This window comes from Pyrgilauda ruficollis, unplaced genomic scaffold, assembly GCF_017590135.1.
Source record: "Pyrgilauda ruficollis isolate IOZ18807 unplaced genomic scaffold, ASM1759013v1 scaffold1, whole genome shotgun sequence".
Taxonomy (NCBI): domain Eukaryota; kingdom Metazoa; phylum Chordata; class Aves; order Passeriformes; family Passeridae; genus Pyrgilauda; species Pyrgilauda ruficollis.
In genome coordinates, this window is record NW_024508100.1 from 4,374,099 (window position 1) to 4,400,917 (window position 26,819).

The window sequence follows — 26,819 nt, forward strand, 5'->3', positions numbered from 1 at the left end:
TAACACACACAGTCATTTTAATCACAGGCTGCACCCTACAAAATGAAATCACAGGGCATATTCAGCCAACAAAGTGAAGGTTCCCCACACCTGCTTCAGCTTAATGCACTAATCTGCCTTCTCTGGAGGCAGAAAGTTCTGGGTTTAGTCAGGCAGGAAAATAAATGCTGTAATTTCCACCAACAGTCAGGACGTTCTGACACAGAACTCACACCAAAACTGGTGGAAAAGCTGCATTCAAACAGCTTTCCTGGTTGTGGTCTTCCTATGGGACTTGTGTTACCCAGCCTGCCCACGGCTGTACAGCTCTCACTCTTTGTGCAACAGAAACCTCAGGCTGCTCTTGGCTGCAGCTGCAAGAAAGCTTAAGAAACTTCATTTTCCTTAGGCTCTGCCAGCACAGTGCCTTCTTCATACTCAGAAATAATCATTCTGTTTACATAGAGGCTCCTTCACATCCAACAGCAGGTGTTAACAGCACTGTGCTTATGTTACAAATCAATCAATCAACCCTCATTTCCAGATTTGTCAGTCTCTGTTGTACTTTAAACATGGAGATTTTCATTTCACAGACCAAGACCCCTCTCTGTTGTAGTCAGAAGAGGGATTCTCTTTGCTGCTTCATACTACAAAGTTCTGTGAATGACAAAGAGAAATACTAATAAATAGCATTGACAGGAAATATTGCACCACCACCTTATTTTCTGACCACAGAAACTACTCTGGTACCACCATAAAGGTCAAGAGCTTTAAAACTAGGTTGAAGTATAAGCTGTGTAATCACTGAAGAAATCTGCTATTTTTTTATTCAAACAAGCCTCAGAATGATACACAGATCAATGTTATAGTAATACTGCCTTACTGAGTGCTCTCTTTTAAGTTATATTTTTGTTTCAAAAGTAAATAGAGTTAAAACTGATCGCTTCATACTTCTCAGAATAGTAATTATTTAATAGTAATAATTTTTACAAGACAAAAACCATATTTTAAGTTGATGAACATTTTAAAATAGGTTTTTCATATTTTTTTTCTTATTTTGCTTCTGCATACTTTTAAATGTAATTTTGATTTTTCACACCTCTTCTCATATCACAGAATAAGCTGAGTTGGAAGAATCATCAAGTCCAGCTCCTGGCCCTGCACAGGACCATCCCCATGGATCACACCATGTGTCCGAGAGAATTGTCCAAATGCTTCTTGAACTCTGTGGCTGTGACCACTTCCCTGGGTGAAAAGCCTTTTTCTGATATCTAACATAAACCTCCCCTGACACTAAATGGTTTTAAATTTTATGACTAAAAAACACATAAAATTTTAAAAATAACCCCCAAAAATCCCTTCTTTTTTTACTTACACCTTCCGTGCCCCTCCCTTAACGTCTGGGAAGTAATAAAAGGCAAATGGAAAAACAAACAAAAGCCCAATAAAATTTAAAATCTTGAATGAAATAGAAGTATATCTTAAATTAACATTTAACGTGTTAATTTAACGGGAGGCAGTGTCTGCACGGTTCCCGATGGACACGGGACAGTGTTTGCACGGCTTCCCCACGGACACGGGTCACACGGGACAGAGCCTGCACGGCTTCCCCACGGACACGGGTCACACGGGAGAGAGCCTGCACGGCTTCCCCACGGACACGGGTCACACGGGACAGCGCCTGCACGGCTTCCCCACGGACACGGGTCACACGGGAGAGAGCCTGCACGGCTTCCCCATGGACACAGGACACACGGGAGAGAGCCTGCACGGTTCCCCACGGACACGGGTCACACGGGACAGAGCCTGCACGGCTTCCCCACGGACACGGGACACTCGCAAAGGAATATCACCGCTTGTAGCGATGCTCCAACCTCCTTTCTCCCTGCCCCTGGTGGCTTCCAGGCAGGGGACTGTGCCAGAACCTGCTGCCAGTCAGGTAAAAGCCGCTCCCCAGGTCCCGTCCTCTGGCGCGGCTTTTGGAGGTGGCGCAGTCCCGGTCCCTGAGGTGCTCAAGGGAGGACCACGCGGCACTCAGAGCCGCGGCCCGGCCGACACGGCGGTGTTGGGCACAGGTTGGTCTGCATTCGGTGGCGCTGTGCCAGGCGCAGACAGAGCCGAGCAGCGGCCGCCGGCAGCGCTCAGCAGCCCAGGCGGAGCCGAGCGGCCGGGCTGGGGCAGAGCCCGCAGAGCCCGGCAGCCCCGGGAGGGGCGGCGCTCCCGGCCCAGCGGCGGCTCCCGGGGGCGGCTCCCGGGAGCGGGAGGCGGGAGCGGAGGCCGGGCCGGGCCGGGCCGCAGGTGAAGGAAGGGGCGGGCGCTGTCCACAGCGGGATGAGTGGCCGGCGTGGTGGCGGTGGCTGCCCGCGGAGCTGAGCCCGAGCTGAGCGCTCTGTCCCGGCGGGGGCTGAGAGGCTCCCCCGTGTCCGTCCGCGTCTCCCCCGTGTCCGCATCTCTTCCCGCCGCGGCGCTGCTGGAGGGCGCCGGGAAACTCCTCGGGTGAGTCACGGGAGCCCCGGGAAGAGCCGGGCCGGCCCTGGCGGAGCCCCAGTGCCGGGCGGGGAGAGCCGCGGGGCTGGCGGCCCCCGGAGCCGCCGCCCAGGTTCCCGGGGGAAGCTGCGGTTCCCGCGGCTCCGGGGAAACAGCGGGAAGACGCCTCGTGTCTTCTGCTCCGTGGGTTGACGCCTTCAGTTCGGTGCCGCTCTGCTGACCTGCAGGTGGGATGGAGGAAAGTCATCGGTGTGAGTCCGCCCGTGGGGAAAGGAAAGGCTCTTCTGGGGGCAGAAAAAAGGTGCAGTTGCTTTCCTTTGGAAAGGGAAGAATGAAAGAGCTGTATTGGCCACTTGTGTTGAGCTGTGCCTTTGGTGTTGAGTTGGGAGCATCAGGATTCATTTCCTAGCATGTTTCTAGTGATAATATATAAATATGTCAAAGGATGAGACAAGACTTTTTATATTTGAAACACAGGGTACAAACGCATTGCGCTGCATTTTCTGTAGTGTAACCATCTGCTTTGATCTTGGATGCCCTCTCTTTACTTGGGTCACATCTGTCACTTCAGTCTAGGTATGAAGTTCATGTCCATCTGCAGGTGTAGGTGCTGTGTCTCTGGGAGCAGTAGAGAGTGAGGATACCTGGCATGTGCTTATTTAATTTGCCAGCTTTTATCCCCAAGTGACCAGTGCAAATTGGATACTGCTATCCCAAATGAGTTGAGATGGTGGATAAATGTTTCCCCTCCTACAGGGAAGGCCTGTCAGCTAAGACCATTTTCTGGAGTCTTGATGCTGACAAAGTACTGGTCAGTAGTGGAACTGAACCAGCCTCGTGCTGTGTCTAAATTCATAATTACAGGTGCAGTGGTTCCTGAGTGCATGTCACAGTCTCCTGCTAATGTGTGTGCTTGGTCTGACTGTGCATTGAAGTTTCCTCTTGGAAATTACTTGTATTGAACTGGTATGTTTCTTACTGCAAGAAGCAGTTTTCTACTTTTTCTCTGCTCTAAGGGTTGGTGTGTCACAGTTTATGAATTAAATTTAGATCTGAATGATACACCTCATCTGTTTATTTTTGGTCGTATTTATACAGGAAATATAGGGCTGAAGCCTCTGTTGTTTATTTCCTTCATGCACCTCTTTCACGCTTTAGACAAAATCAGAATTAACTTGCTATTTTTCTTCTAGGCATAACACATTTCTTTCCCTTCCTGTTGCAGTATTTTACAGCCATCTTGGTGTTGCAGGAGAGCTGATTAATAGATACCCCTTGCCAATATTCCATTACTGAGGAGTCAGTACTGGTCAGCTTAGTGGTGGGTTAAATACTGCTTCCTGTTTGTCATTTTCTTGTTTTAAAATCTCTCAGCTTTCCACAAACTTTTCCATAAAGCATGACAACTTCATGCTGAAAGGTCCAGAAAATAAAGAGCTTTTTAGAAAGAGTTATAAAGGAGGGAGATGCAGAGATGACAGTTCTGGAAAGGGTTAAAGGGTTTGAAGTTATCAAAGCAGTAAGAATGAACACACCAAGATAAGTTCCTGCAGAAACCTTGGGCAGGGCTGTCTGAGCCAGAATTCCTGTGTTTGAGGCAAATCTGACCAGCTGACTGTGAATCTGTAAACTCCTGCTGATGGATGAACCCCTTGTACTTTGAAGGTCAGACTTCCAATCTAATATTGTTGCTAAAAAATTTAGCTTGCCTACAAAAAATGCAAAATAATGGGCATGAAAAGTCTCTCTGTGCAATTTCTTAAATGGATGTGAAGCAGTCGCCTTTGACAGAAATCCAAACATGGCAGCCACTTTGGTAATGATGCTAAGTAGAAGTGTTAACTTCTTCTTTACAGCACCAAAACACAAACGTGGCTGACCAAAAGGCACATACATATTTGTCATTTTACCTGTAGGAAAAGTGCCTCTGACACTCAGACCTGGTGGTTGCAGTGCTGCTCTTCGCCCCACAGCCCTTAGGACGCTGGTGCATTTATTGCTCTGCTTTACAAGAATGCAGGAATAGAGAGGTGTGTGTTTTAACCTGACAACATGGACTTTGTGTGGGGGCATCTTCCAGCCCGTTTGGCATGGGATTTACACAATGGGTAGCTTTCCCTGACAAAGTACTTTTATCAGACTATCCAACAGCTTCATAAGTTGTTTGGAATGAGCAGCATTGTGCAAGCATTGTGTCCATTAATTGTTTCTGGCTTAAGCCCTGATCTTAAAAGTACTTGCAGATGTAAGTAACTCTATAATTGTAAACTTTTAGTTTGTGTTACTGAAGGATCAGGATCTTGGCTTGTTTGCTGCTTCTACTGGACCTTGCAGGAATGTTCATTGTAGCTCAGACTCGCAGTAGCATTGATTAATAGCTCTGTAAGGAATGGTGAGCACTCCTGACAGCTACCAGGCAGCAGCCAGGATAAATTGGTTTTGTTTAGATTTAAAAATATTAGTTGATACAATGATTCTTCCATGATGTGTTTTGTCTTCTAATAGGGATTTTTTTATGGAAGGGAGAAAAGAACCTCTTGGATGTTTATTCCCCTCTTGTGTAGCTAAGCATTCTTCTGGCCTTTTTTTTAAGGTAAACTTGCAACATGAAGGCATTTCCTTGTAACATTTTTTCACAATTGCCTTGGAACCTATACTGTAGTGGAGCAGTGTTGGGAAGGGAGTTTGAGAGTGTAGAAATCAGGGGGATTTAAGGCAGCCTCAAAGGTAATCTGAGGCTGACTCATTTCTGTAAATATAGTTAGTACTAAAGGAAATGTGTATTTCTTACACTTACCACATGTACATATGTCACTGTCTGTTCCTCCAAAATTTATGAACCATTGCTAACTCTTGTTAATCAACACCCCTCTCCTCCTATCAGCACTGCTTGCTTTATGCTGGAATGACTAAGTGAGTTATGCCTTTTGTGATATGTGGAGGGGAGAATTGAAGGCCCTGAAGTTTTGATCAGCATGACTACACTGGGCATCGTTGTTAACTTCAGGAATTATTTATCATGGTTTATATTACAAACATATGTATCTCTAGTTTGCTTTCTTCAGATGACTAGACTAGAGCACATAGCAGAATTTCTTTACACTCTGCTTTTTAAGAGCAAAATAGTGGCTACAGTATTTCTCCAAGATCTGTTTGAAGTTTTTTTCAATCTTGTCTCTTCTCCATATGCTTCTATGTTGATTTTCTGAATTTTTCCTTGCAAAGAAAGGGGTTTGACAAGTCTATATTTCATCTCACACATGCAGGAATTTGAAAACAATTTTTCTTGAGATAATTTTAAGCAAGGCAATAGTTATGGCAGAATGCAGGGACATGAATTCCTATGGAAACAAACCTAAACATTGTTCTCCCCCTATTGCAGCATACCAGCATAACTGAAATATTCTATTTATTTTGTTTGTGTGCCAGCTCATTTCCTATAATTCTTATCTCTCCCAAGGTGGTTCTATTGCAGTAGTTATGCATATCTGAATATCTTTGGTAGAAAGATACTTCAGGATGATGTACAGTGCAGAGAAAGAATTACAATCACTCAGAAATCAATACTTGGCAATACTTATGGCTTCAGCTTCTGCAGACTGTGATTTTAGGAGGAGAGAAGGGAGCAGCTTGCCTGCCTTTTGAGAGGATTCCTCTTGTGGCTTTTTTGCTGTAGTCACGGGCTGGTTTAACCAGGCTAATTCAGGGACACCTAATGTGTAGCTAGGGCTCTTTCTAAAGTAGTTCTGATAAATCTTAACTTCATGGAAAGTGGACATTCTGGATCTGTCTCCTGAAACAGCTGTAAAGAACTGATCTAGATAGATGGTGTGAAATAAGTAAGTGGGGCTAAATTTAGGAATAGCTGCTTGCTGAATTTTGCTGCTGGATTAAATTTCATGTCTGTAGTTGCCCTGAGGTAGGGAAAGTACAGCTTTGCTTCCTTACAATCTTTTCTTTCTGGAAAAGCCAGAGGTAAAACTTCAAGTAGTCCAGGGAATGCTTGTTTTCATCCTCTTAATGTTTGAAAATTCTCACTGTTCAGCTGTTTATGGTTAAAGCTTTCTGGGTTTTTATTTTAAGTTATAACATCAACAGACAAACTGTACATCATTAATCATGTATGATCAGAATCACTTCCATCCTAAAGGAGCAGTAGGTACATTTGAATCATTAGACCTGTTCTTCTAGAAAATGCATGTGTCTCTAACTCCAACCCAGCTCTTCTAGTGTTAATTTGGCAAAGAGGAAACTTCCCAATTCAAACTGGCTTTATATCCTTTCATTTTTAAGAGATAAACACTCTGTTCTTAGTTCAACTTTGCTCTACCACTCTGCTGTAACTTAGAAAAACAAAAAAATTGGTTTGGTCATGGTTCCTTGGATGGATCTCTTAGGGCAGGAATACAGGAGTTTGGGGTTCTTTTCTTTATATTTTGACTGACTGATTTATGTGGGTGGTGCTACTATATAGGGCAGTGTGTGAGCACTTAAGGATGCCTTTGTTAATTCCTGATTATTCCTCATTACTGAAAGTGGATTTAGGTGCCTTCAGAGACTTTCACTCTCTTATTAAGCATTTAGAAATATTAGTACCTACACATACATTCAAGATCACTTCATGAAAACTTTAGAGTGCTCCATGTAAACAGATTAGGGCTTTTGTTGCTTGATGTGGTAGACATTGCAACTAAACTTTGTTAATTTGTACAATATCTTGACATGTGCATGCACAAAGGACTTCTGTAAAACTCTTCTTTGATGTTCTTGATTGTTTCAGTGCAGGGACTGAATCCCCAAATAGGAAAATTATTGGATATGTTTAACCAAGACTCTTATTTTGTTATCCCGAAAGTCAGATTTCTGCCTTTAATCATGAACTCACTTGTAGAGACTCTTGAAACAGGAAATCTTTCATGCCAGATGTTTTCCTCGAAATATGAAAATGGAATTTCTATTTGAGTTCATATGGGAACAACAACTGAGTGAAGCATCAGTCTTCATTTTTTAAAAAATCTGATAGCTATGCTGAGTACTATTTAACCTCTTTTGGGGAGTACAGAACCCCTGAAATTTTGGAATTTCTGTTTTTGCTGGCAGAAGTACTGCACAAATATGCACAGATCATGAATGAGGTCCCTAGGAAGAAGACAATGTCTGTATTTTAAGCAAGCATTTATTATTCTTTTTCCTCCCATGTGCCTGTACTGTATGTTTAAGCCTTTCCTCTAAGGAGAAGGATAGCATGCAGCTTTAAAAAACCAGAAACTAAAATCCCTCATCATTGTAGCTAGTGCCTTAAAAGATTCAGAGGAGAAGCAGTAATATCTACACCAAAAATTTACTTAAATATGCAGTTCTGAGAGTTGGCTGTTAGTGTTTTATGTTCCGATTAATCTCCTGTCTTAACTGATTTGTCATTTTTCAGCACCTGGCTTAAGACTGGTTACCAAGTTCCAGTTAAGTGATTAGTCCCAACTTGCTGTAGGAAAACAACCTGCATTTTGGAGTTGGAATGATGTTCCTCATTCTTGCTTCTGGCAGTACTTGGAAGAAAGGGCTGGGAGGCAGTGGCACCACTGTGCATGTCTGGAACTGTTGCTGCCTCAGAGATCTTTCTTTGTCCAAGTGTTGACAAAAGGGAGAGGATGGGAAGTGTGCTGCAAGACTCATCATGAAAGGTGATTTGTGCATTACAGACATGACTAAAGGCAAAAGATTTCTCATTTTGAAGTGTAGCCAAGTAAATGAGAGAAGAGCAAATTGTACAAGGAAGTAAGAGAATTTAGTATCCCTAAGCTTTGTACTTGTATGGTCAAGGAAATGAAACAAAACCATACTGGGTGGTGGAAATAGAGTCTGCATGAATGGGTTCTCTCTCTTAAAAGACAAGAATGTGAATTGAGATTGGACTTCAGTGCACTGAACTCCATTGTTACTCAGTGTAAATATACTTTCTCATTGTTCAGGTTACCCAGCTGAACTGCATCTTTTGGTGTAATTCTGCATCTTTTTTCTGTAATTCTTTCTGTAATTTCATCTGTAACAGATGGAAATAAGGTCAGGTCGAGTTTAGCTGGCAGTATTCCTGTTTAGGTGAGCCATGAACTTGTGCTTTGCAACTTAATTATTAATTGTCAAACAAAAGCAAAACTTAATTCTAAATGCTCTTCAGCTGAAATGGCAGCTTCATCTTTTATTATCATTGCGTTTTTCATTTAAAGATATGCAAAATGAAAAACAGGAACCCTTGGAGAAGGGAAAACTTACTTAACATGTCAGTTCCTACTTCCATGTTCAGTTCTTCCCCAGACAAATAAGCTTCCTACTCTCCAGCAGAGCTTTAGTCTGCTGAAATCAGTCACTGAGATGACTTTGTCTTTACTAATGCAGCACTTCAGAGCAACATCTCAGATCCTGAAACAGGTTTTAATAAATGTAAAAGCATGTTTTACTGATTTTCATTTTTAATGTAATAGCGGCTTAGTAATGAAAAAGGAAGAAGAGAGGTGGAAGTAGAGTGTTGTGAATACCTGGGTCTTGTCTGGTGAAACATATCTTGTAAGACAAAAAAATAGTGGTTTGGTAGGAAGCTTTGTTTCCCTGTTCTAATTTTAGCTTAAGCTACTGTAGTGGTAGACATTAATCATCATTCTGGAAACAGTAGTTTTTACAAATAAAGATTTTTTTAAATACTCATAGAATAAGCAGTTAGGTTTTTATTTGTGGTTTCTTTCAATATCTTCGTGTTAATCTTATTGCAAATCAAAATCTCTTTGAAATGGTCCTTCATCTCTTACGTGATTCTACAAGACTCACCATACTTCTAAACATCAGCTTGGGTGACTGACAATTTTTCTATTGGTGTATTTGTTAAACTTGTTAAAACTCTACTATAAAGTAAAAAGTTTTGGTTTAAATTCACCTCAAACTCTACCTCGTTCCCCTTAACTTCGTCAGAAGTTGCATGTGTCCAAGAGCTGAGGTTGGTGTTCAAACCAAACCGTGGTTACCCTTCAGGGCTTTCTAGTTCCTGCAGCCAAGCAGCAGAGGCTTAAATTATTAGTCTCTAATCGTGTGACAACCCTGCTAAAAAGAGTAAATCATTACCTTGGTGTTGCTTAAGAGTAATTCTATTACAACACATCACATAATTGTTTGTTCCTCCTAGAGCAAGCTGGAGCTCTGAAGAGACTTCGGTTCCATGCGTGAGGACTGCAGGACAGTTGTTTCCTCAAGGGGAGCATCTCTTCTCTCAGAGTGCTGTGGTATGGCTGAACACTGGGTTTGCACTACATGAAGTGTAATGTCTCCTAAGCCTTTTGCACAGACCTGTAGTCACACTGTTTTCACCAGGCATGTGTGCTGAAGCCAGCTTCTGGTATTCCTTACACTGATAAAACTGTACGCCTTAGACGCCTAAGCTCATGTAAGAGCTCCCCATCTTTCTGTTCTGTTCTGTACCTGGGTTTTTTTTTTTCTTTGTGTTTTTTGGTGTTTTTTTTGGTTTTTTTTTTTTGTTTGTTTGTTTGTTTTTTCCTGACAATGATGTAAAGAGAAGTTTAGCACAAAGAAATCTGGACTATGAGCCTACAGTTCCTACTGGCAGATAAAAAGCTTATAATTAGCTAATTCAAAACTGATCTGTAAGCTTAACTAATCAAAATAAGGTACTTTGAACTATGGGCAAAAAAGTGACCTGACTTGCACAGATGCTGAGCATCTGCAGCTGTTAATTGCCTTTAATCAGTCAGGCTTAAACATTCAAGCTTTCCACTGTAATTTTTCAGTCAGTTAATCAGACTCCACTGTGGTGCCAGGTAGGCCTGTTTCCAAAGCACTGTGCATTTTAAGTGAGTGAAGTGGGATTTGTTTATACAGACTTTTGTACACATTGCGTGGGGAAATACAATTTCTGCTGTCAAAGTGGGTGTACCACGTACAGGAGCACGGGACAATCAGTCCTCTGCAATCTGTTTGGTGTCTAGGAAAGAATTCTTACCTTCAGTATGTAACTGGAGACTTGCATTAGGACTAGGTGAATATAGGTGAATATACTTATCAGAATGCTGACCAGAAAGGCTTTTCTGAGAAGAAAAAACACCCGTTGCAGGAGTGGCACACAAGTCTTGCTACAAGATTTGTAGTTTTCTTCCTCCTAAAGACCTGGAAGTAGAAAACCACCTTGAAAAAAAAATAATGAGGTTATATACAACAGAGTTGTCATCCTGGGTTTAGGAGAATCCAAACAAATAATAAGATGATGCATTGTCTGGCACAAATGTGTTCCACTCCCACCATCCATAAGCCTGTGTGGGTATTCTTACTCAGGAGTAAATTAGGCATGGCAGACTGCTGGGATTATGCTGGATAAATACTTGCTGTGTGACTGTGCAGTGAGGGAGGATGGGAAATTTGGAAGGGAAAGAGGAGTATTTTAAATGTACTCTTCATGTTTAAACTAGGAGAACAGAGTTGCATAGCCAAACTATTCTCTAGCCACATAGAGGCAATTACTGTATTTGCGGGAAGCTGTTATGGGAAGAACTCACAGTGAAATTCTTTTTTCCTTCAATACTCAAAGCCTTAGTGAATCATCTGTCTCCTGCCTTCTTCCCCCCCACAAAAAAAAAAAAAAAGGAAAAAGCCCTTATTTCTGTCCCTTGGCAAGTGCCACAGCTGTTGTGAGGAAGGTTGTAGCTCAGGGTGCCGCTGATCCAAGTGCCTGAAGGGGCTGATTGAAGCACTGTCAGAGGATGTGTGGATGTGTTGAATCTCACATCTTTTGCTTTGAGGCGCAGATAAGCTTTCTCACAATGGTGGAAACAGCGCTGATAAGATGGAATACCATGCTTGCAAATGTCCACAGTACCAGATGATCCCCAAGTGACTGAGTCTGGAAGCTGTCATGTTGGCACAGTGCCTGCTGTGCCCTGCTGCCAGGCTGTTTCTCCATGGCTGCATGCCATCCCCATTCCTTCAGTGGACAGCAGCTATGTTTGGCCTCCTCCCTGTTGGCTGGTGGCTCCTCTGCTTCCTTCACTGGTCCTGGAGGAATGAGAGGACTGCCAGGAGTAGAAGGATGTGGTAGTGGGAGAGAAGGGTGTCACAGTGCTGCTGATGCCACCTGTGCACTCGTGGATTTGGCTCCCCAGCAGGATTGGGCTGGCAGGTGGCAAGGGCTTAGTGGCAAATCTGTTAATTACTAAAGATGTACTAATTGCTGTTCTAATGGGCTACAACAGTGTCATGATATTTAATAATTACTTGGTAGTAGGAAGCTCTCTGCTGGGCAGTTGAACTGGGAGCTGGGTCTCTTCTGGGTTGGAGGTCTTGTTCCAAGGAATGTGTCAATCACTTGATTAACAGGCCTTGCTTATTGGGAGAAAGACAAGCAGAAGGGATTTGCAGCAGTGTCTTTGCTGTGAAATCTAGCAAACAGAAGTGTTTTTGATTGAAACTCTTAGTTTGGCAACTTTACACAATTCCCTTCCTGGAGTGTTCTCTTCCATTTTAGATAGCAGGAAACATATTAATTAGATGCTTCTAATTAATCCTTGTTTCTGTGCCTGCACCATTTCTATCTTTCTAGTCAACTTACTGAGTAATTTGCCTGCCACATGTTATTCATGCTGTGTAATTTTCATAGCCCTTGGGAGATGAAGTGCATGGCCTTAGCAGAATTTTGCTCTAAATGTGCTTGCTGGTCTGTGCTAATTGAGAAGGTGTGTGGAAGAAACACACCTGACACGTGAATCAGGAGTTTCAAGTGTCATTCTTGCAGAAACCAAAGCTGTGAGGAAGCCGTCTCCCCACAGTCCTTCGTAGTTGTAGCTATGGTATAGGGCAGACTTCCTTAGCTTCTTATTGTTGGAATTTTAGGGTTTTGAGCATCTTCGAGGCAAAGACCAAATATGAACCTGACCTGATACTCAGGCCTTAGTCCTCATAAAAAACTACTATAAACCTGATGTGTTCCTAGTAATCATGTGTTAAGAGGATAAACTGTATCACTATTTGCTATTTAACCCTAGTGCCCTACACTCTGATGGGTTTATGTTGCATATTTCAGCAAAACGGTCTAGAAAAAGAGGGAGGTTGTATTAGAATGAAAGGGTTGATGATAGCATTGTTCTGTAGAACCAAAATGTCAAATGAATGGTGAGTCTTGGGGAATAGATTCCTTGTGATTTCTAATTGAACAATTTAATCTCCAGCAAAATGGAATGAAAAATAATAAAGAAAAAACAATACAGCATTCCAAAGGAGCAAAAAAGTGACCTTTAAAATTCCAAGGTATACAGTAAGTAGGAAGAATTCTACTATTTTATTAGAAAATTGAACAATTTTCTTGTCCTTGCTGACTAAAGGATTATTTTTCCACATCCAGTTAAACTATAACTAGTGCAGTCTTTGCACTTGATTGTACCATGCCAGCTGCTGGTTCTTGGGTAGACTGCACAGGAGAGGAAGTGGCACTGGAGCAATGGCTCTGACCCACAATGATTTTGTGATTACATCAATCTTTGCTAATCTGTGATGATGCCAAGTTCAGAAAATTTTAATAAAATTCTGTAGACAAAATTTTCTCAAGTATGTAATGGGATAATTGTAGTTTCAAGTGTTGGGCTTGTTAGGTTTTGGTCTGTTGGAGATGTAGCTGACAGAAATTGGAAATTAGCTCTGTTGTATCTTGGAAATGTATTTCATTGATATAGTGTCTTACTATTTAAAAATAAGTGACTACAATGCATGAAAGATTGTCACAAAGTTTCTGGAAGAAGAGGAGGCTTTTTGGACAGTGTCCAAAAACACTGTCCAAAAAGTTTGGACACTTTTAATGCTTTTTGGTACACCTCCAAAGCTGAGAGTTCTTTTTATGGCTGTAGAGATAAACAATTAACAAAGTGCAGCTGCACTTCGATAGAGTTATTATGTGCAGTTTAGAAATGTATTTCATTTGATGTCAATAGTGTCTTACTATTTAAAAATAAGTGACTACAATGCATGAAAGATTGTCACAAAGTTTCTGGAAGAAGAGGAGGCTTTTTGGACAGTGTCCAAAAACACTGTCCAAAAAGTTTGGACACTTTTAATGCTTTTTGGTACACCTCCAAAGCTGAGAGTTCTTTTTATGGCTGTAGAGATAAACAATTAACAAAGTGCAGCTGCACTTCAATAGAGTTATTATGTGCATTTTTTTAGAGGATGTTAAGTGGATCAATCTGTATGATTTTATATACTAAATAAAATACCACAAATAGCATTAAATACTTTTAAATGTGCAGAAATGGTATTTTCCTCCTGTAAAGTTCAGCTTTTGTAGATCTGTTATTTTGTAGTAACAGTAATGGCCATAGCTGAATCAATGCATCTGTGGTGTTGTTTGGCTTGGATCTAGATGAACTGTTCTGTTTACTGTACAAAGATGTCAGGTTTGATTACTTAGGTTGAAACAGGACCAATTCCACTGACCTAAATTTCTGAATTTCCTTTGTGAAAGTGAAATCCAGCTTCAACTCTTCATTGTGTACAAGAAGTGATTTGTACTTAGGATGCCTTAAGAATATCTAGGATGTGTATAGCAGGAAGAGATTCTGTAAATCTTGCAAAAGCTTTTGCTGGAAATGTTATATGCTCCATATAAATTCTGTGTAGAACCAAAACCTGGAAATGAAAAAATGCTGTACAGACTCCTTGGGCATAATGACTGTTAGTTCCAGGCAGTGCATAAATGTAAGATTTTGGAGGTTGTGAAGGAGCCCTTCTGTCATAACCAGGTCATCTCTGTAAAGAGTCTGGCTGCACTCTTTTGAAAGAGCTTTTCAAGGAAACTGTAAAAAAGAATGGTGCACAAAAGCAATGTATTCTTTGTAGCTCATCCTGCCAAGAATAGGACTGCTGGCATTTATAACATACACCATTTCTTTAAGAACTGTAGGTATATTTATTTCTATATGAGTGTGTGCATGTTTCTTTTCAGTCTGTAATAAAGAAAAGTTCGTTTCAGTGGTGAAAAGTCATTGAGGCCAGGGATCAGACAAATGACCTTTGGACCATATTTGTGACCATGAGAACGGAAAGAATAGGCAGTGCTACAAGATGTTTGAGAAAGGATTTGGAAATAAGCAAGTTCTCTATGATAGGATAGGTTAATGTGATGCCCAGAAGCATCTTCAAATTAAAAAAGTAGAGGGAATATTCTAAGTAGACTGTGGAGTGGATGTAAAAGATTCCAGGCTCCTCCTAGATTAAAACTTGGTCTGTAATAATTTTAAATAGTGTTGATGGGAAGGAAATGCAAGTATATTTTAAAATGAGGGTTCCTATTTACAAACTCTTTTTTTAGATCACTTAGTGGGACAATAGGAATAGCTGTATAGAGCCAGATCCAAGGAGAGCTTGCAGATGAGTGTAAGAACTTGGCACAGATACAGAATATTCTTCTAGCTTAAGAATTTGCACCTCAGGGGCTTGTTGGAGTAATTTGAAGTGCCAGAGACTGAGACTTGGAATCTGAGCTGGATTTCTGTATTTCCAGTTTTTCAATCACTGTGTGAGATTGTGAGATGTGTTACAGTGCTTTATTTTTTTTCTTTGTTTTCATTCTCTGAAATATTAATGTTTACCAATCTAGGAAAGGTTGTGATTTTCATGTGCAGTACCATTGCATCCATTTCCATTATAGGTAGTGTTCTGAAGTCCTTTCTCCAGAATGAAGAAGTTATGCTCTTATAAACACCTTTATAAGGCTTGTGTCTTGGCAGGTTGGAAAAGGAGCTGATTTGAGAAGAGCTATGTGACACCAAGGTCAGATGGAAGTAAGAATCTAGAATTTGGATTTTAGATCTTTGCCTTTGGCCTATCTTACTGTCAGGGGTTTGTTATTTTCATAATATTGTGCTGGGGGCTTGTACCTATTTAGAAGCCTTGCTGCAAACTTCTGGCACCATGGCAGCAATATTTTTGATTAGGCAAACTGGTTTGTGGTGTAAAATATGACTGTTGTTGTTCATGTCTTATGAAGTATTGCATATGGATCTCTTCTGTGCTTGAAAAGAGCCCTGTGTGAGCTCACTTTTGAATGCAGTTCTGCAGCTCTGGAGACTTGAGTCAATGTCAGGCTAATCCTTGCTGTTGGAGTTCATTTAAACAAGCTTTGGGGGAAAGGAATTTCTTTCTTTTTAGTCATCCTTCTGAAGGAAGTAGTGATTTCCATAAAGGAAAAGAAAAATAGAAAAGGCCATTGTCCAAATTGTCTTGTAAAAGAAGCCCACTGGATGAGATTATACATTTTTATGGTTATTTTATGTGATATGAGTTTGCTATTCCCTCTCATGTCCTCCAGGTTAAAACTGCCTCTTTACTGCTGTCTTTCTGGAGCAGCTTTGCGGTGTACATTTGTTTTAATTTTAAAATCTTCACTTAAAATCCCAGCTGCACATGATGTAGTGTTTATAATTTAATTCATCTTTTGCAGAAAGTAAGCATGAGCTTAGAGTTTCTTCTTTCTGGTGCTTGTTAAAAAAAAAATGAAAACAAAGCAAAACCCGACCAAAACCCAAAGATAATATTTACTTAAGTGACAAAATACACAGTAGCCTTAAATTCTGGTTTTGTACACCATGCCCTTACCTGTTTCAGTCCTTTGAGCCAGTGTTTTGTGTAGGTGGTAAGATACTTATGCTTTACCACATCCTTTGGAGACGTTCATACTGGGATTTAAAACAAAGAATCCAGGTTTCTGGTGCACCTTACCTGCATCAGGCTTTGAGCACAAGGAGCTTCAAAGCTGCTGGAGGTGGGGACAGTCCATTAGAAATACAACCCAGCTGGACCTTCTAATTCTATAAATCACACTTGCATGGTCATTAGCTTATTTGGATATTCTGGTTCATAGTCAGAGTTTCCAAGTCTGAGAACAGCAAACTGTGAGATGCTTCACTGCATAATTATTTAAAACCCAGCCCCACCTACTGCAGTGTGGTACAGAGCGAGTCTTTGCAGCTACACTGTGTCTTTAAATTGCATCCAAAGTCTCTGTACAAGCAAAACAAAAATAGAAAATGTTTGTTTTGGTTTGTTTTGTTTTTTCAGGGTCTAGCAGAAGTTGAGCTTCCTCTTTAGTGCTGGCTGCAGCTATTTGCTTGAAGAGGTATATTTTCTTAACTATAAGGTTCCTGCAGCCACCAGGAGAGGGAAACACAGGCTTGAAGGACTCACAGATGACATGATCAAATGCTTCCTCTAAACCAGGCTGGCTGCATTTGTTTAGGGTTCAATTAGGAGCTTGTTATTGGGGTCAGTGGGTTTATGAATTTACTCGCTGCATTTTTTGTTGATAGACACTCAAAAGGACATGATAAGCTTTATATGCTTTTGTTTGTTCCAATATCCAACAAGTTCTAAAATTGCTTATATTCAGTAAGTTTATTGCTGATTTGCATCAGCAATACTCTCTTTAGCTGTAATAGTATTGGATCTCAGTTACATTAGTCTTGTACAAGCATAGTATACAATGAAGTCATGGATGCTGTATATCTTTCCAAAATGCTTTAGTATCAGAAAAAAATTAAGTCTCTTTTCTTTTTTTCCCTTTGGACACTTGATGTACTTTAAATCAATAGAAGTAAAATTCTAAGGGGGCAGAAAAAATATTTCCTAACAACAGACTTAACTTCATATGGCAAGATATCTGCTGGTTAAATGTACCTGTCAGACAGGCTTTATAATCACTAATAAATATTTGACCCCTTCCTATACATTTCTAAAAGCCTTTAGTTAGATGTTGCTATTACTGAAGTTCAGTGGTCCACCAGCTAAAATGCTTAAAATGTTTTAAGATGTTTTGACATCTAGGCAGAAATTATTTTTGTGTCCAACAGTGCTTCCTAATTTATCAGTTTTGAGTACCTAAGTGATAGAATTGTGTGCAGTTAATCACAAACCAGCCTAGCAGTAAAATTGTTGGAACTGAAAACTTCTGCCAAGGAAATAAATCTCTTGTGGAAACTCCCACTTTCAGTATCTGTGTGTCTTTGGGGAAACTCCCTTTGCAGCTGTGTTCAGGAATAGGATCTTGACAATCACGTTTGTACTTCTGCTAGTTACATAATTTTTTTAACCTATGTTCTGTTTTAAATTGTTCTACAAGCAGTTAGATGATGAAAGAGCAGTTAATCACAGCCATAATGGCATTTACAGTCTTTTGTATAAGGACCTTGTATATAAATAACAGTTAAAAGGAACAAAGGATGTGTTCATCTATTTTCAATAGTAAATGGAAATAGAGTGTTGGTAACGTATCTGAATTTATATAAAAAAAGGAACAAAAGGCAGCAAATTATCTTCAGGACTTGCCTTCTACTTTAAGTGTTGTTTATACCAAATGTTACTGGTGTGATCTGACTGGCACAGACTTGACCCAGTTAACTCCCTGGCGTTTTGAGGGGCCTTTGGATTCAGCAGAAATCTGTTAAACTTGGAAAAGCTACGCATAACAAAATTGCCAACATTGAAAATTATGCTGAAGCAGCTGTACTGATCTTAATTCAGTCCTTATTTCATAGAGCCATTTAGGGTGGAGAACACCTCTAGGATCATGGAGTCTTAACTTTCAACCTGTTCACCACTAAACCATGTCCCCAAGTGCCACATCCACATTCCTTAAACACCTCCAGGGATGGTGACTCCACCGCTTCTCTGGGCAGCCCATTCCAATGCTTGACAACCCTTTCTGTGAAGAATTTTTTCCAAATATCCAACCTAGATATAGATCTCCCTTGGCACAACTTGGGGCTGTTTCCTCCCATCCTGTTCCTTGGTACCTGGGAGAAGAGACCAGCCCTCACCTGGCTACAGCCTCCTGGGAGGGAATGGAGGCAGTGAGGTCTCCCTGAGCCTCCTTTTCTCCAGACTGCCCACCCCCAGCTCCCTCAGCTGCTCCTCACAGGACTGGTGCTCCAGGCCCTTCCCCAGCTCCACTGCCCTTCTCTGGACATGCTCCAGCCCCCCACTGTCTTTCTGGGAGTGAGGAGCCCTACAATACATTTGTATAAAGTCTTGCATTATTTTTCAAGGTTGGCTGGTGTAAGTGAATGCTAAATAATTATGTTCTTATATTGAAAGTTTGCAGATGGTTCTTGTCTTCCAGCTGCCCAATCTAATTTGCTTTTTTAGAAGCTATGCATAAACTGCAAGTATTTTCTGGCTGTACTTTGATTTGTGGACATTTGAGCAATGTATGACATTAACTGTATCCCAAAATCAAAATCATGCTATCATCTTCTAGGATGTGTGCCAAACTGTTTGATGAAACAATCACAAAAAGTTACAACTTTGTTTTAAAATTGATATGCTCATTCTCTGAGATATGGTTTATTTAGTGCAGACCAGTGCTGGCTGGCATTTTTTGAAGTTGCAAGCCAACAAGATGTCTATAGATGTTGGAACCTAAGAGCCACTAGGGTATAAGTAGAAACTTGGAAGCTTTCTGACTTTAAGTGTTTATTGGGTTTTGATTGAGTATATATTATCAAGTATATATTATATATAATTTCAGTTACCTATTTTAAGTATATGTAACAAATAAGTAAAAATATTATCAGGGCTTCTTCATTTCTTCTGAAGTAAGCTGAAGGAAGGGATGATGTTGAAATTTAAAGTATAGGAGTTCTTTTGACATTGAAAGAGGATTTTTTGGAAGCTGTGGCCTCATTCCTTCTCCTTGTTGCTGATTTATGGGTTTTTTTGTAAAGATAATAATGCAGTTCACCCAGCAGAAGTAATTCTGATGGATGGTTATTTGTATTTTCACAAGATTGCCTCACTTAATAGATGAAGGATTCAGGCGAGTAATTTACACTTGCTCTTTTACAATCTGCAGTTGTGAAGCATGCAGCTGACAAATACTTTATCTCTCAATATAATGGCTGTGTTTCCATCAATGTCTGCCATCTAGAACCTTGAGACTAAACTAGTTTGGTAGAATTAATAAAATAATAAAACTTCTAATGGTCTACTCCTGACTCAAACTTAGGACACGTTCTGTTAATCCCTTACTTTCTTAATGCCTTATTATACTTTGGACTTCTGTGGAAATATATAATGTATAAAACCTTACATTATTCTCAGTGGAACTTAACTTCTGAGCTGACTTGCTGCAACTGACAGCAAGTGTTTTTCATGCTATTTTAATTTTTTTAGTTCCTTGTTGATTTTTCTGCCTTGCCTGTTGCTGTGCTCTTCTTGTGCTGCTTTTATTTGCAGTCCATTCTTGCAGTTTCCTGTAAATTTGTCAGCAAGAGGAAGTGCTCCTGCTGCAGACAGAGCTCAGCCCTGTGGTGAGACAAGTGAGTTTTTACCAGCAAGGACAGCGTTCTGCCAGATGTGTTTGTGCCCTCCCATCCCATTAATTAATGATTAGTAGGATTGCTTTGGACTGCCAGCAGCTCCTGACAATGGCAGGGAGGACTGGCTGACTTCCTCAGCAGCCCTGCTGGAGTGAAATCCCATGTGGCTTTCAGATGCTTTGGTTCTTCCTTTTAAGGCTGAGTGATACCTTATAATGTTAAAGAAATGGAGTATCTCTTTTGGTGTGAAATTCTCCCTAGGCTAGCTTGGTGCAAGGCTGCTTCTCACCACTGATTTCATGCGGACAAATGAAGATTAATCTGAAAACCTTATACCAAAGGTCCATGCATAATAGAATTTTGCTTTGTGAAGGGGGATTTATTTAATATTCTTTCACTTCCCTGGCAGACATATCGATCAAATCCATAAAGTTTTCATATCTTTTCAGATTCCTTATCTGCAATTTTGAAATATAATCCTTCTGGTGAATGTTTGGTCTTGAAAGATAAACTGAATTTTCAGTCTCCTAAAACTGTGAAACATCTAAACTTTGGTTGTTCCTTGGTGGAACACCTGCTTTTGTGTGTGTGTGTGGAGTGTCTTCTGTTCTGACTCTGGGACCATCTTGATAGTGTTGGAAATCCTGAGCTGACTTGCTGTAACTGACAGCAAGTGTTTTTCATGCTATTTTAATTTTTTTAGTTCCTTGTTGATTTTTCTGCCTTGCCTGTTGCTGTGCTCTTCTTGTGCTGCTTTTATTTGCAGTCCATTCTTGCAGTTTCCTGTAAATTTGTCAGCAAGAGGAAGTGCTCCTGCTGCAGACAGAGCTCAGCCCTGTGGTGAGACAAGTGAGTTTTTACCAGCAAGGACAGCGTTCTGCCAGATGTGTTTGTGCCCTCCCATCCCATTAATTAATGATTAGTAGGATTGCTTTGGACTGCCAGCAGCTCCTGACAATGGCAGGGAGGACTGGCTGACTTCCTCAGCAGCCCTGCTGGAGTGAAATCCCATGTGGCTTTCAGATGCTTTGGTTCTTCCTTTTAAGGCTGAGTGATACCTTATAATGTTAAAGAAATGGAGTATCTCTTTTGGTGTGAAATTCTCCCTAGGCTAGCTTGGTGCAAGGCTGCTTCTCACCACTGATTTCATGCGGACAAATGAAGATTAATCTGAAAACCTTATACCAAAGGTCCATGCATAATAGAATTTTGCTTTGTGAAGGGGGATTTATTTAATATTCTTTCACTTCCCTGGCAGACATATCGATCAAATCCATAAAGTTTTCATATCTTTTCAGATTCCTTATCTGCAATTTTGAAATATAATCCTTCTGGTGAATGTTTGGTCTTGAAAGATAAACTGAATTTTCAGTCTCCTAAAACTGTGAAACATCTAAACTTTGGTTGTTCCTTGGTGGAACACCTGCTTTTGTGTGTGTGTGAAGTGTCTTCTGTTCTGACTCTGGGACCATCTTGATAGTGTTGGAAATCACCAGAGAAGTTGAAATGGGATCTTGGAACTTGAAATGAAAAATTCTGCCATGTTTCTGAGTACTAAAATGAAGAAAGAGGGAGCACAGCATGAGAAAGGTTAGAGGGGAAAAGCAGTACCTCAGGAACGAGTGTTGGATGAAGGAGGCATGGTTTAATGAGACTTTTGGGGCCAAAAAGCGTGGTACTAGAAGTTGTGGATTTGGAGGGGAAAACCAGGAGTTAGGTGTGTCACATCAGAAAAGGGAAAGAGGAACTGGAGGGTTTTTTCCAGTGTTGCATATACTCAAGTGTTGTCATTCTAAATTTATTTTTTCTGCTAAGTTGGAGAAACAGCTTGCAAAGATGCTAATGCAGACTTAGCAGAGTATGCTTAGATAACAGAATGTGGGGAGGAAAGACAGATTTAGAGCAGTGTGCCTTAAATGGGTAACTGATACAGTAACAAACAAAGCAAGTGAATTTAATTTACAAGCTACTGAGCTTAGTCCTCTGTAATTACTTTCTGTGTGAAAAATCTGTCAAGCCACTGAGACAACTGGGTATTGATCCATATTGAAGAGCACTGGGATCTTGTGTTCTGATATGTGGATCCTTTTTGCTAACAACAGGTGTGTGGATTTATGGTTCAATTTCCCTTCCCACAGAGTCTGGCAATGGGAGGAGTGCAAATGGGTGCCCTATGGTGAGAGAGCTGTTTTTGTAGCCCGTACAGCCATGAGCAATATCTGAAATATTACTTTCTTTTGTGCTTTGACTCTTGCGTCATTTACAAAAAGAGATGTTGTATGGAGACTTCTTCCTTCTATTTTGGGATACAGATTCATGTCTGTTTCCTCAAAAATACCTGAAGTAAGCTTTGCTTGACATACGTATACGTTTTGTCCATCATTCTGAAACTTGCTAGTTGGTTTTGTCTTGTTCAAACTTTTGAGCCTGGAATGTTTAAATCTAGATAAGTCAGTGAAACACTTGAATCCTTTTAAGAACTCCAGATGATAATAAGTGTAAAACAATGACATTTATTCATTATCAGTTGGTGATACCTGTGAGCAATTGTGCGCTGTCAGCCTCTTGAATTTGGATTTTACTGTCTTTTGTGGTTTGTGTAGCATCAACAGTACGGGCAAGACTTGCTCTAAAGCATGTCTATGCTGCAGAATTTTTCAGGATGGTTGTCTTGGGTTGAAGAGGGAAGGACAAGCTCCAGCTGTGGGGGAGAAAACAGATGAAATACTTACAGTTCTGTGGTGCAGGGCAAGTACCTGAGGCACAGGCTCTTCAGGAGCTCAGGCAGCGTTTCTGAGCCGCGTCTCGTCAGTGTGGGAGCTGGAGCACGCTGAGAGAAAAAAGGACAACTTTCTTTTTCTCCCATGGGAAAGTGGTTGATTGAAAGGTGAGTAGGAAGAAAGCGAGCCCTGGAAAATCCCCTCTGCTTTCTAGCTCGATGTCTGCCAGGCGTTCGAGCTGTGCGGGAATTGATTTCCAGCCTCCCTGGGAAGCTGGGAAATCTGACACAGATAGCGCTGCCCACGGAGCGCGGGGAAACAGGAAGCAACAAAGGAAACAAGTCACCGCCTCGGCGTCACTTTCGGCCGCGGGGCAGTGCAGATGCACAGGCAGCTGGGGCAGGGCTCCTCTGGCTTTTGTGTGTCGAGCGGACGGCAGCTACAGCTGTGGCTGTCAACCGGGAGTACCCCAAGGTGGGAGAAGTGCAGGGATGTTCCTGCCATGCCTGAGAGGGGTCACAAGTTGTTAATGGCTCTGTCATCACAAAGGAAACAATCATTCGGGGAAACTGTCTGCAGGAACACCATGTGTCGATCGGACAAGGTCACCAGGTTGGTGCTTTTTGTGGCTTGTGTTTCTGTCATCCTTTCTCCTTCAGGTCGGGAGCAGACTGCAACCAAGAGTAGAATATGGTTTCTGAGCTAAAATACTTTTAACTCGTGCAGAAAATTAAATTATAAAGAATTGGAGTGGGAAGAGATGAGTTGGGTGTTGGTTGAAAACTTGTCAGAAAAGAAAAGCAAGTTGCAGCAAGTTAAAGAGAGTAAATTTAGTTATATAGTGTATCTCAGTTGGGCTTATTTCTCTGTTCCCTTCTAAGATTTTTTTCTTTTTACTTGTGTTTTTACTGTGCTATTAATCTTTCTGAGAGAGTATTGTGAAAGGGGCTGTTAGAGGTATTAAGAAATGGACTGTGTAACCAACAAAGTAGGAGAGATATGGAAAAGCATTTCAGAAGTACTGGAGAATGGTTAATAAATAGACAAGAGACCTGATCATTCTGAAGAAAGCAGTTTTAAGAAGAGATGGTAAATGTTTAGATGGTTGAATCAGAAAAATCATTCTAACTCAGAGTTGCTGAGCGCATATAGGAGAAACTTTTCCTGTTCTGCAGTGTCATTTTTGGTAAAGCTGCCTCATTTTTGGTAAAGCCTGATACCTCAGTCTCTCTCTGCATGATTTGAGGAATGCATTCATTTCTGTAAGTTATGTATTCAGAAGTAAACTAGCATCTGGCTGAGCTGGGTTTTACTTTCACGTAAAATTTAAGGATTAGAGGTTATGAGATTACAGTTGTAAAAGTTCTCAGATGTAATTGGAATAGAGAGCATTGTTACAAATTCAGATCAGGTTTACTTTTTGTACTGCAGTTTTGGAAGCTGGTTTTTTGTTTTTTCCAGCATGACCAAACAGGGACAGATCATAAATATTATTATAACAAGTGAGAACTTTTAAAACAACTATTGGCAGCTGTAGTCTCAGAGAAGAGGGTAATATTTTTTTTTGCCTATATACTGCAAGATGTGGAGATGATCACATCTGCCATATATTCTGCTGAAGTTAAGCAAGAACTGAGGACTCTTCCAGGATGCAATCCTTAATTGAATCAACTTGTATTTGCTCTAATTGGGCTGAATGCCAATAGCTCTTAGGGCCAAGAGGGGTAAGTGTTCTTCTACAATGTAATCCAGATTTTTAACCTGGCAGAATTTTACTTTTACTCATGGAGGGACTTTCAGCCTGTAAAGTTATGCCCTAGCCTTCAATCTAGCTGTTCTCTATCCACTGAACAAGGGGTAGATGAAAATTGCTTCGCAGATGTATACATTTACTTGCTATACATTAACAGAAGTCTGCTATCCATGCAGAGTTTGAGCTTGGTAGCAATACTGTGATTCAGAAAATACTTCTGTACCTGACTGGCCCTGTCCTGGTTACAAAATGAAGTTTGTGAATTCACTTTTTTTTCATGCTGTTTTTTCATACTTTCAGAGTACTTTGAAATAAAAAGTGACTCATTATGATAGTGTTTGAGGAAAATGTACTGATGTGATAGACTTGGGCTGACTTTATTGATACATTAGCAATACACTGCAAATTGGTTTGGTTTTCAGTCTGGTAGACCAGTTTGTATACAAGAAGCAGTTACAACAGTGATTGTATAAGTTCTGTATCGTGCTCCAGAGTGCTGATTGCACCATTCTGTCTTTCCAAAAGCACTCCTGAATGATGAAGCACATCCTAGAAACTGCTGTTCTCCTGTTTCTCCTGCTACACTGCAGGGCCTTTCATCTCCCTCACAGGCATAGAACTGTCACAGGGATCACCTGAGAAACAAAGTGATGCAAGACCTTTCCCTGACTGCTGCCATCCTCTTCTTGTTCAGAGGGTTCTATTCAGTGGGGGAGGAGATCAATTCAATAGCCACGTGCAGTGGGATTGGGACTTGGTGGAAAAACTGATTTAAAAATATGCATCTAGTTCCTTGGTGAGTGGGAAGAGGAATTAAGTGTGTAGCTATTACTAGAAGCTTTCACCAAGCAATGCCTGGGATGTTGCCTTCTGTTTGTGAGAGAGGAGCAGTGTCAGGAGGAGCTTTGGCTGCACTGAGTGAGCCCTTTCTGTTAATTTGGTTGTCAGCCCCGTGGAAGAGACTCTCTGATGCACCAGAGGTGAAAATCTGTAACAGGGGCTTTGGCTCGTAGTGTAAGAATGTAACTGCATAAAAAAACAGCTGGGAAATGTCCCTCTGTTCTCACCAATGCCAGAGTAACAATGACTTCAGTGACTGCTATGGCACCTACCTGGTAGTGCAACATCTGTCTGTTCTTGATGTAATCTGTTAAAGAACTTACAACAGGAATATTGAGAGTGGAAGGAACCATTCACTGAGCTAAAGGCAACCATACTATAGATGCTATGTATGCTAAAGGCCCATACTATAGATGCTAACACCACAAAAATCTTTGAGCTTCCATTTTTTTCCTTCTCTCCCACCCCTACAATAAAGATTCTGAAGTTAGATTTGTGTTGACAGCTTTCTCCCAGCAGTGTGATGCAAAATAGCAACATCTGTCCTTACAGAGCTGTTTTCTACAGACAAGAAAAGAAGAAAAATCTGACTGGGTCTGGAGTCAAAGTACTTAAATGTATTTTAGCAGCACCACTGAAAGATTTCATCTCAGAATACTGAAGTCTTCCCTAAGTGTCTGCTATGTGCCTGCAAATGAAAGTGCTTGAGGAGTGTACAGATATGATGGGGAGTGTTATAAGCCACGCTGAAATCCAGATAATGGGCTTAGCTGCCTCTTAATCTGTTGGAAAGCCTGGTGCATTAGGTGGGCTCTTTAGTTCGTGTAATCTGTGCTGGTGGCATGGATTTCAGCTGTGTCTCCTTTTACTCACTTCTTTTATTCACTTAGCTGGGCTGGGGAAGTTCCATGTTTTGGTCTCCATTTTCAGGACTGTTTTATAGTAAGCAGCCCAAAATAAGAAATTATTGTGAAAAGGGGAAGCAGAACCTGATACTCAGCTGTCCTCTTCTGTCAGGTAAATCCCATAGTCGGCACACTGTAGAAATGGAATTTTTTTTTCCTCTGCTTCCATAGTTTTTCTTTTCTTTCCTGTCTGCCTTAAGATCTGGCTTTTCAGGCAGAGGAGATAATGCTCATCCAGACAAGCTTTAGTGAGCAGTCTGACAGGTGCACTCCCCTATAGAAGGCAAACATGACTGGGACAAATATTTCTGCTTTCTGTATTTACCTGGGGTACCATATACATATTGCCAGTGTTTCACTTTGGCTTCCTAAAAAATTCAGCTTACTGGTTGTTTTGGACAACTTCTCTGAGACATTTAACTCTGCCTCTTCTGATAGGTTTCCAGCCTATATACAGAGCACTGAAACAGTTTCACACCATGCACTGGGTGCTTCAGTCCTTTCTTTTGTTCTTTGTAGTAAAGGTACAGAGGATTGGAAGACCTAAGATGAACATGAAACTCTTGGATGGCATTGAGACTAACACTGGAAAAGTAGCATCAGAATATAGTAATCTGAATGAAAAGGTTTCATTTTTACTTAGTCTATTTTCTGAACATAACTAGAAACAGACAGAAGTAACTTAAATTAAGTTCTAATGGTTAAACATTTGTGTGTGTATTCTTAAAAGAATAAGCTCAGGACTTGCTTTTGCAATCCTTGTTTCAAGGAAATCACTCTTAGC

At 40.9% G+C, this 26,819-nt stretch overlaps 1 protein-coding gene across 2 annotated transcripts in view; it reads left to right on the forward strand.

Moving 5' to 3' along the window:
* The first annotated feature begins 2,340 nt into the window (after positions 1-2,340).
* SH3BP2 (SH3 domain binding protein 2) overlaps positions 2,341-26,819 on the forward strand; it is a 37,861-nt gene continuing 13,382 nt past the window's right edge. The window contains exons 1-2 of one of the 2 annotated variants that reach the window (XM_041459420.1): positions 2,341-2,475; positions 9,638-9,734. Coding sequence is in view for 1 of the 2 variants with exons in the window: in XM_041459412.1 (XP_041315346.1) it covers positions 23,040-23,149 (110 nt within the window). In the remaining variant the exon portion in view is untranslated. Of the gene's footprint in view, positions 2,476-9,637; positions 9,735-22,940; positions 23,150-26,819 lie in introns of those variants that run through there. The other variant, XM_041459412.1, reaches the window with a different exon arrangement.